Below are 9,494 nucleotides of genomic sequence, written 5' to 3'. Positions count from 1 at the left end.
CTGGGGTCTGCTTCAGAATGATCTGGGAGGGAGGACTGTTTGGGGCTGAGATGAAACGAGGCTGACCCTGGGTAGATAGCTGCTGAAACCAGGAGCCAGGGGCACGATGACCCTAACCGTGCACACGCACTTGCCCCCTTCGACAAGTAAAAAGGAGGAAAAGGAAGCCAAGGCAGGTGTGGACAGGACCAGCCTCAAGGACCAGAGCTCCGGGTCATCGTGTCCCGAGGGCAGCCCCTCACACTCCCACAAGCACAGCAACTGGTGAGAAGCTCACACCCACCCAAACCTTGTCCCCGGCTGCTCGGAAGGAGCATGAGGCAAACAGCTTTCTTTCTGGACTCTGAAAGACAGAACCGAGATCAGGCCCTTGGGCGGGCATAGTGAGTGCTTACAGGGGAAGTGCACTGAGCCCCCGGGTGGGGGGAGGGAGCAGCACCGACCCTGGAGAGATGATGAGGCAGCCTCTCCATGAAGTGGTCCAGTTAGACCACAGCAGGTGGGTGGGCAGGTGGGCAGTGGGCAGGCAGATGGGGGGGGGGCGGTGCCCCAGAGGCTTCCTGCGGCACTGCAAAGCAGAGGACAGGACATCACCCTGCCACCTCTCCCCAAGCAGATCACCTTACATGTTTCTCCTGATTTGCTGTGGACTTCATGTTATGGTATTTTGTTGTACGTAAGTTCTTTACAGTTATGTGGTCAGTCTATCATTTATTATCTTTATGATTTTTTTTTAATTTAATTGTGTCAAAAGCTCCCCCCTCCACGGGTTTATTCTAGGAGTTCACACTTGTCTCAACACTGGAGAATCTGTTACTGTAATACACCACGTTAACAGCCTGAAGGGAAAATCATATCATCATTTCAATATGTGCAGAAAAAGCATCTGACAAAAGACAACACTCATGGAGGAAAAAACTTGCTATTAACTAGTTGCGGAATGGAACCACAGTCGCCTGGAAGAGCTATTTCAAGACACCTACCACACCTACCATGCTTGTGGTGGGGTTAAAAATACTTCCTTTAGGGGCGCCTGGGTGGCTCAGTCGGTTAAGCCTCCGACTTTGGCTCAGGTCATGATCTCGCGGTCCGTGGGTTCGAGCCCCGCGTCGGGCTATATGCTGACGGCTCGGAGCCTGGAGCCTGTTTCAGATTCTGTGTCTCCCTCTCTCTCTGACCCTCCCCCGTTCATGCTCTGTCTCTCTCTGTCTCAAAAAAAACAAAACAAAACAAAACAAAACAACTTCCTTTAAAAATCAAGAATGAGGTGGGGGTGCCTGGGTGGCTCAGTTGGTTAGGCGGCCGGCTTTGGCTCAGGTCACGATCTCACAGTTGGAGGGTTCAAGCCCCGCGTCGGGCTCTGTGCTGACAGCTTGGAGCCTGGAGCCCACTTCAGAATCTGTGACATCCCCCCTCTCTCTGCCCCCTTCCCAGCTCATGCTCTGTCTCTGTCTCTCAAAAAATAAACGTTAATTTTTTTTTTTTTTTAAATCAAGAATGAGGCAAAGATACCCCTTCTGGCAACTTCTGTGCACCCTTATGCTGGAGGCGGTCACCTGCCCAGTGAAACAAGAAAAGGGTCAGGTGTGTGCGGTGTTTAGTTTCAGCTCCGTTTAGCAGCAAGCCCAAACAATTGCTTCAACAAAGTGGGAACGGCTCGTGCCCCGTGGCGTCCGTGGCCTCCCTCCATGGCCTCCTGGGGTCGTGGGGCCCTCCCTCCGGGAGCTGCACGCACCATCCCGAGTTGCAAAAATGGCTTCAGCGAGGGCAGGGTGAGTGCATCGTTCCGCAGTCTACAAATTTTCAAAGTACAGCCTTCAGAACAAATAGCACCTTCAGTGTTTCAAGGAAGAGTGTAGCTCTTTGGTGTGGTTTTCATACACGCACCCCAGACACGCTTCCCTCCCCCTTGCTTCCCATGATGTCCTGCAACGCTGGTCATTTCAGGCGAATTGCTACACGCTTATTTTTCTGAATGGCCTAATCCACGGAATACAGCATATAATGGAGAATATCAGAAATAGCAAAAACCCCGTATTTTGGTGAAGGAGACGACACTTCTTTTAAAGTCAAAATGAAGGGGCACCCGGGTGGCTCGGTCAGTTGAGCGTCCAACTCGATTTCAGCTCAGGTTTTGATCTCACAGTTCATGAGATCGAGCCCCATGTCAGGCTCTAGCTGACAGTGGGGAGCCTCCTCGGGAGTCTCTCTCTCTGCCCCTCCCCAGCTTGTGCTCTCCCTCTCAAAATAAATAAATAAACAGTAAAGGTCAAAATGAAAGTCCCAGAACTTTTAGGCCATCTGACTAGCATTGTGTGTTATCACATCAGAAAACCAGCACAGCCCACATCCTCGGAAATACTATCCTGGAGCCGGGGAGCACGCGCAGATCGGAGCCTGGGGGCCGTGCTGGGGCCGTGCCCCAGTCCAGGAGAGCCTGCCCAGCACCGGGGTGGGTCCACGGAGCAGGTCACAGGGCAACTCAGGCGATGCAGAAATTGTGTTAGTATTTACATGTCCATCGTTTTACTTGACAGAAAATAGCATTTCCTTGTTAGGAAACAGCTCATAGGGACAAAAGCACATGTGTGATCGCACGTCCTGGCAGGGACCGTAGACACCAGTCCCATGACCCAGCCTGAGAAGTGCCCAGCGTTGCCTTTTCGGAAGCCCACGAGGAACCTCTGCCCTCCAGACTGCTTCCTTGTGATCCTTGGGATCTGACCCGCTCCACCCTGGGGGCCCACGGACACAGGACCTGGGGGCCGGGCCGGGGCCGGGGCCGGGGCAGCGCCCTCTGACCCCAGCAGGCGCTGCTGTTGCAGGGGTGCCTGCAGCTACTGTAGGTGCCCAGCAGGGGCTCTGAGAGCGCCTGGACCGGAACCCCGTCACCGCGCCAGCAGGACCCTGACTTTGGAGCCTCAGGGTTGGCTCCCGGGGCTCAGAGGGCTTCGGGTCACCCAGACCGCCAGGCCTATTTGTTATGTCACTTGTTTAATGACACTGATGAGACACCCAGGCTTGCGGTCTCCATGGTCCCACCCCCTGGTTTGGCCCTACCAGGGGTCACCCACAGTCCGTGCCATTGCACAGCTCGACCCTCTCTTTGTCCCCTGCACCCTCAAAGGGGCGTGTCCCCCTCATCCAGTTGGTCTCCCAGAGGCAGGGCTGCTGTCTCTGAGTCCACCAGCAGCGCCTGGGTGTGAAGCACGGAGAGGGCACAGACAGGGGTGGGGCATGACTCTGGAGTTCCGGGATGTGGGTCCTGAGACTGGGGTGGCAGAGGCCCCAGGCCTCTGTGCATGTTCCCGATGGATGAGCCCTTCCAAGTTGCTCTGGCAAGCTCAAGACCTCCTATGGGGGACACACTGGCTGGAGGAGGGCCTCAGGTCCACACAGCTGGGGTCCGGGCCAGGACATGCAGGGACCCAAGTCCTCCCTGGGAATGCAGACAGGCAGCAGAAGTCTCGAGGAGGGACAGACATCTGCCCCGGGGCAGTACCCCTTTCCAGAAGAGCAGAAAGTCTTGGTCTTCACAAGCTGGCTTCAGCCTTGCCTAGGAACAAGGGCACCTGGCTGGGGCGGGGGGGGGGGGGGGGGCACAGAGCTTTGCTCACTTTTGGGTGGTCTGTGTGCCAAGCCCTGGTCAGATGAAAGGGCTGTCGACCAGCTCGGTGAGGACACCTGGGCAGAGAACCTCCCAGGTAGGCATCTTGGGTCGGAAATGGTTATGGAGAGACACCTTAGCAAGCTGACTGAGCATTCCTGACCGGGTTGGGGCTGCTCAGCCAGACTGTGTGGGTGGAGTTGGGAGCCGCGTGTGCAGAGCCGTGCTCTGTGGCGAGAGCACCGTTGGGGTGGAGACCAAGGGACGGTGGACAGATGCCAGGCGGTGGGCACCTCGTGGTGGTTTTCCTTGTGTCGGTGTCTTGCTCAGCTTTGCCTTGGAGTATCTCAAATGACCACCATGATCCTCAAACTGTTTGCTAAGTGAGCCTTGTCTGGCTGTCCGATTTGGCCCTGACTTTCAGGTACTTCAGATTTGAGAAGATCAAAGTGCTGGCCCGCAGGGAGTGTCCAGACTGGGGGGCATGGCCCCTCGCCCCTCAGTGAGCTCCCTGTGTGCCATGGCCCCCAGCCACCCTCTCCGGTGTATTTACAGACCTGTGTCCTTGCGGATGGTGCCTGGAGTTGGGTTGTGAGTGTAAACAGCACACTGCAGGGGCAGTGGTGCACACGGGGGAGGTGGAAGGGGAAGGGGCTTCCCGGCCCTGTCTGGTCGCCACTGGTCACCTCAGCAGCTGGCACTTCAGGAACTGGGTTGGTGTCCCTTTAAAATCCATTGCGGGGCACCTGGGTGGCTCAGTCCGTTAGGCGTCCCACTTCGTTCGGCCCAGGTCATGATCTCATGGTTGATGGGTTCAAGCCCCACGTCGGGCTCTGTGCTGACGGCTTGGAGCCTGGAGCCTGCTTCAGATTCTGTGTGTGTGTGTGTGTGTGTGTGTGTGTGTGTGTGTGTGTGTGTGTCTGCCCCTCCCCCACTCACACTCTGTCTTTGTGTCTTTCAAAAATAAATAAATGTAAAAAAAATTTTTTTTTTTGTTTTAAATCCATCGTGAGTTCTCGTTTTCCCAGAAACCTAGGATGATGGCTACTGACAGGTAGGTTCAGGTAACGGGACTTTGGGCAGGTTCCTGCGCTGTTTCCCCGGGCAGCCTTCGCAGGGGGCAGGGCTTGGAGCCCCCGCCCGCGGTCTGGGCCCCACGGGCTGCAGGCGGGTTGGGGGGGCGGACGGGGGGGCTGCCCCCGCGGGCCCCCCCCCCCGGCCCCCCTCGTTCCCCCAACCCCCCCCCCCCCCCCCCCCCCCCGCCGCAGCGAGCGGAAAGCGGGCCTTGTGGGTTTTCGCGCCACCACCAGGCGAAGCGGAGTGTTGGGGACGCCGCGCAGTCCGTCCAAACGGGGGACCGTCCTCTTCCTCACTCGGCGCCCGATTCCCGAGTTAACCCTGCTGGTGGGAAAGCAGCAGGGTGGGCCGCGCGGGTCCCGCTCATCCCGCCTCCTCAGACGTGCCCCGCGGGCTCCCCAACCCCGGCCGAGCGCCCTCGCGCGCACCCACCCCCACACGTGGACCCCACGCACGCCCCCAGACGGTAGTTCACCGCAGGCTGCTGGGCGCGCCCTACGAAAACCGTAAGTGTGGGGGGTCCCTAAAGTGGGCGTGCGGGTTTCCATGTGGTCGGGACGGCACCAGACCTCATCCGGGGACGTAGCTGGTAAGTTTCACGTAAAGGCCCTGGCTCCAAACTGTCTCCCCCGCGGTTCGGGCCTCAGTCTCGCAGCCAGTTCTGAGCTCCCTGCTGGCCGGGTTAGGGGCGCAGGAGCGCGCCGCGGAGTAAACCCCACGACGCCTCACGGTTTGCACAAAACGGGAAGCTCCGAGGGCGCTGCACGAAACCATTCACCGCTTTTCACGGAAGTGTGGGAGGCACGGGGTTTTTAACACCCGTTTTAAAATGTGTGTAAGGTGCCCACGAGTGCGCTCGAGGCATCGGTCATCACGTGTATCGACGACGGCGGAAACACAAAAACGGAAAAATGAGACACAAAGGCCTCCGGGAGGCCACCCAGGGCCGAGTTCCGCGCCCCGACGGACGCGGCCGGCGCGCTGGCGCTGGGACCCACGTCGCAGCCCCCCGTTGCCCTAGGACAGGTAATACATGCGGTAGGCAGCGACGGGCGCGGCGACGAGTCCTGGCGCCTGCGGCGGGGAGCCCGCTGCGCCCGCGTACGCGGCCGGGGGGCCGGGCAGGGGCGCGCCCAGGGCGAAGGAGGGCAGCAGCGGCTTGGCCGCCAGCTTCAGCTTCTCCAGCTCGGCCTCCTGCAGCCGCTTGGCCTTGGCGCGGCGGTTCTGGAACCAGATCTTGACCTGCGTCTCGCTGAGGCTCAGGCTGCTGGAGAATTCGGCGCGCTCGGCCACCGACAGGTACTGCTTCTGGCGGAACTTGCGCTCCAGCGCCAGCAGCTGCGCGGTGGTGAAGGGCGTCCGCGGCTTGCGGTTGGTCCTGTGCTTTCGGAGGGCGCAGGGCGGAGGGCTGGGGGCGCCTGGGAGGAGAGACAAGCACAAAGCGGATGCTCCGACGCCAGCAGCACGCGCCCCTTGCCGACGCTTCCGAACCCCGGCAGAGCCCGGTTACGCGTGGCGGTCGCGGCCCTGAGGCACGACGAGACCCAGAAAGCACTGGGGTAAGAGATGCAGGCCTCAGGGGGACGGGGCGGGGGGCCCTGGACTCGGGGTCTGCCCTCCAGGGAGGGCTCACTCCGAGAAGCGAGGGGCTTGGGCGGGAGGTGGCCGCAAGAACTGAGCGGCGAGCACTGGGGCGAGAAGTTGGGGAAGCGGGAATTAACCGTCGCGGGGACGGACGGGGGCGGGGGGCGCTGGCGCCGGAAAAGCTCTGAGCCAAGAAGCCGCGGGTTCAAGGGCTTCGGGCTCCGCGTCCGGATTGGCGCGCGCGAGGGGGCCCGGGTGGGTTCGGTCCTTTCTTTGCGCGCAGGCCAGGCGCGTTAGTGGCTACTTGGCGAAGTTAGGGGCGCCGGCGGCCTTTCCGCCCTCGTCCTCCCAGCGCGGGCCGGGGCGGGGGCTCCCCTGGCTGCCTGGGACCGAGAGACAGGGCACTTACGTGGGGAGGACGAGCGGGCGGCCGGCGGGAACCAGGCCCAGGGCTCCGCGGTGCCCCGTGGCCTCTCCTCCCGGGGCTCGGTGGGCCCCGCGTCCAGCCCGCGCTCCGCCTCCAGCAGCGACTCGACGCTGAAGGGCAGCGGGCTGGGCCCCGCGCGCCCCCCGCCGAACGTCTGGAGCCCAGCGGGGTTCATGCTGAGCGACGCCGGGGCCATGCGCCGTCAGGCGGGCGCAGGGCTGGCGAGGCCCGGCCGGCGCGCCGAGGAGGTGGCTCGCGGCGCGATCGACCCGGGCTTGGCGGCACCCCCGCCCGCGGAACCCTATAAGAAGGCGGTGCCCCTTTCATGCGCCGTCATCCAATCGCCGCGGCCGCTGCCGCGCGAGCCTGGGTGTCCATTGGCTTCGCTGACCTGGGAGGGCCGAAGGGACAGGCAGGGGTGGGCCAGCCTCCTGGGACCCCGTGCCCCTGTCCCAATCCCAGCGCCCGCCAGCCTCTCCCGGAGCTCTGCGGGCCGGGCCCGCGCTCCTCCGGTCCAGGAGGTGGCCGAGGCACCCGGGGAGCTCGTGGAGCGGGCCTCGGCTCCCCCACCCGGAGGAATCGACGACGGGCGCGGCCTCGGTGGAGCTGGCGTGGGAACACCGGCCTTGACCGCGCGCGGTTCCTGCGAGGCTGAGCGCGCGGCGCCATCAGAGGCGGGGTCGGCCCCGTGGCTCCCCCGCCGCTCTTCTGCTGCGCCCCAGCCGAGAGTTGGAACCCTGGGCCCTCTCTCCGAACCCTGGGGGCCGCGTAGGACGGACCCGAACCCGGACTGGCGACTCTGCTTCTGTCCCCTTGAAGTCGCCTTGGCCCTGGGTGGCTTTTCAGGCACCTGTAGCTGCTTAGCACCCTCCCGGGCAGGGGCCGCCTGTCGTGCTGCCCGAGTGTCCCACGGCCTGGGCTTAGGAGCCACCATCGGTGCGGGTGGAAGGGCCCTGGGCACAGGGGCCCGGGGGGGGGGGGGGGGGGGGCGACCTCTTACCAACTCGGTCACAGGGCTTGGGACAAGCGCAGAGTCACTGGGTCACTGGGTGTTTACTGTTGGGCTCTCCCGCTCAGCTCAGCACTTTGTTCCCAGGCCCACTGAGACCTGGGACCAGGGCAAGATCCAGCGGGGAGGGGCCTCGGTGGGTTGGGCTTCCTGGGCGGGGGATGCTCCTGGGGAGATAGGGTTCCCCCCCCCCCCCTCGCAGCTCGGAGAAGTGGGAGCAGAGGCCCAACAGAGACCTGTGCTTATTCAGATTCTTTTTCCCAAACTGGACCAAATCTGGTTGAAAAGCCTTCTGTGCCATAACACTGAACCCTCCGTCTGCAGTGTCTCCCTGAAGTTTTGGAACAGATTATGAGATGGGTTGGGCTGTACCGACTTCTTGTCTGGTTAACATCCCAGAGCACAGAAACAGCAGTGTGAATCAGCATATTTTTAGTTTTGAAAAACCAAAGTTGCTTTAATGAGATCCAGCTTTGGGGGACAGTTAACTGTCTGGCTCAGCCAGAGAAACTCAATTAAAAAGTGTTTTCTCCATGCAAATTTAGAAGCGGGGCTGAAAGGGCTCTCATACCAGGCTCCAGGGCCAGGTCCGGTGTCTGGGGCCAGGCCAGCGCCTTCTATAAACCAAGACGGATTGCCCCTTTCTAACGTAATAAAGACGTTCCGAGTTGAATGACGATAATTGCATCATTAAAGCACTTTCTGTGAAGAACTCTCTCGGGGTAGTTTATCTTCAGCAGGCCACTCCCAGGAGTGTTTGAAGAAGAATTTTAATAAGGATGACAGCCAGCCGCCCTAGCCTGCCCCATGTCTGCCCAGGACACTCTGAAGGTGGCATCTGGGGGGGTGAAGCGGGAGTCTGTGCTGTGGTTCGGCTGGCCCGGGCAGAAGGATGGGGTCTCAGGGCCAACCTCCAAGAAAGTCTCGCCCTCCCCTGTGGTGTCCAAATTGGAGTTTGTCCCCCCTGGCAGGGCAAGGCCGGGCCGGTGCTGACCGGGCCCTTGCCGGGCATGGGCTCCAGCAAGGTGGCAGAGAAGGGAGGAAAGATTTGGAGGCTGGGGGGGGGCGTGTCCAGGATTGGACGTGAAAATCCAGACCCCAACACTCCGCACAAACAGGTCTCCAATGCAGCACAGTACCCTCCGCACCCCTGGGGCCTGGCCAGTAGGACAGGGGGTGGACTGACAGGGGACCCCGTTTCTGTCAGTGTAGTGGCTCTGGACGTAGAAACCCATGTCTCATGTGTCAAGAAAGACTGGATGCTGTCCTCGGCCACCAGGAGGGCCGAAGTTGACTGTGGTCACTTGGCTTCCCAGCAGCCCAGGAGCAGGCCAGCCAGCCGTGTTGTGTGAACAGGAGGCCGGGAACAGCCTCTGCCTGTGGGCCCTTCTTGAGGCCACTGCCCCGCCCCCATCGCAGGTGTGCCCCTGAGAGGGTGGCAAAACCCCACAGACTGTCCACCTCACCCCGCACTTGGACAGACCTCTTCCCAGTTTGAGTGGCGCTGTCTCCCATAGTGATCTGCTCCCACTCTGAGCTGCGAGGGACAAAAGGTCAGGCAAAGGCCACCTCCTTTTGGTGCTGACTTCGGAGGCAATGAGCACATCCTTAGTTCGCAGAAATGAGTGGCAATCACAGAGCCGGAGGTTTGGAGGCCCTGCTAGGAGCTCCCGTGGGGGAATCAGTGTAATGAGATGATTTTTGAGAAGGGATTCATTCCGTAGGGTTTATATGGCCATGTTCGGAACCGCACCGGACTGAAGCAGAAATGCTGCTCACAAAAGTTGGCG

The 9,494-nt window shown here is 61.0% G+C and overlaps 1 protein-coding gene across 1 annotated transcript; it reads right to left on the bottom strand.

The window, feature by feature from the left end:
- Positions 1–4,844: 4,844 nt before the first annotated feature.
- On the bottom strand, positions 4,845–7,767 carry LOC132674900 (homeobox protein MSX-3-like). Its single transcript, XM_060627399.3, has 2 exons — positions 6,678–7,767; positions 4,845–6,102 (listed from the first exon to the last, which is right to left on the bottom strand). Exons 1-2 carry the CDS (start codon positions 6,889–6,891, stop codon positions 5,702–5,704), a joined length of 615 nt encoding a protein of 204 aa, XP_060483382.3. The 5' UTR covers positions 6,892–7,767; the 3' UTR covers positions 4,845–5,701.
- Between the last annotated feature and the right edge of the window lie 1,727 nt (positions 7,768–9,494).

The sequence above is a fragment of the Panthera onca genome, chromosome D2, assembly GCF_046562875.1.
Source record: "Panthera onca isolate mPanOnc1 chromosome D2, mPanOnc1 haplotype 2, whole genome shotgun sequence".
Taxonomy (NCBI): Eukaryota; Metazoa; Chordata; class Mammalia; order Carnivora; family Felidae; genus Panthera; species Panthera onca.
This window is presented reverse-complemented; position numbering and strand designations above follow the sequence as displayed.

Coding starts and splice junctions, on each gene's coding strand:
- LOC132674900 (XM_060627399.3), bottom strand. CDS start 6,891: ATGGCCCCGGCGTCGCTCAGCATGAACCCCGCTGGGCTCCAGACGTTC. Junction 6,103..6,677: donor CGCCCGCTCGTCCTCCCCAC/GTAAGTGCCCTG, acceptor CTCTCCTCCCAG/GCGCCCCCAGCCCTCCGCCC.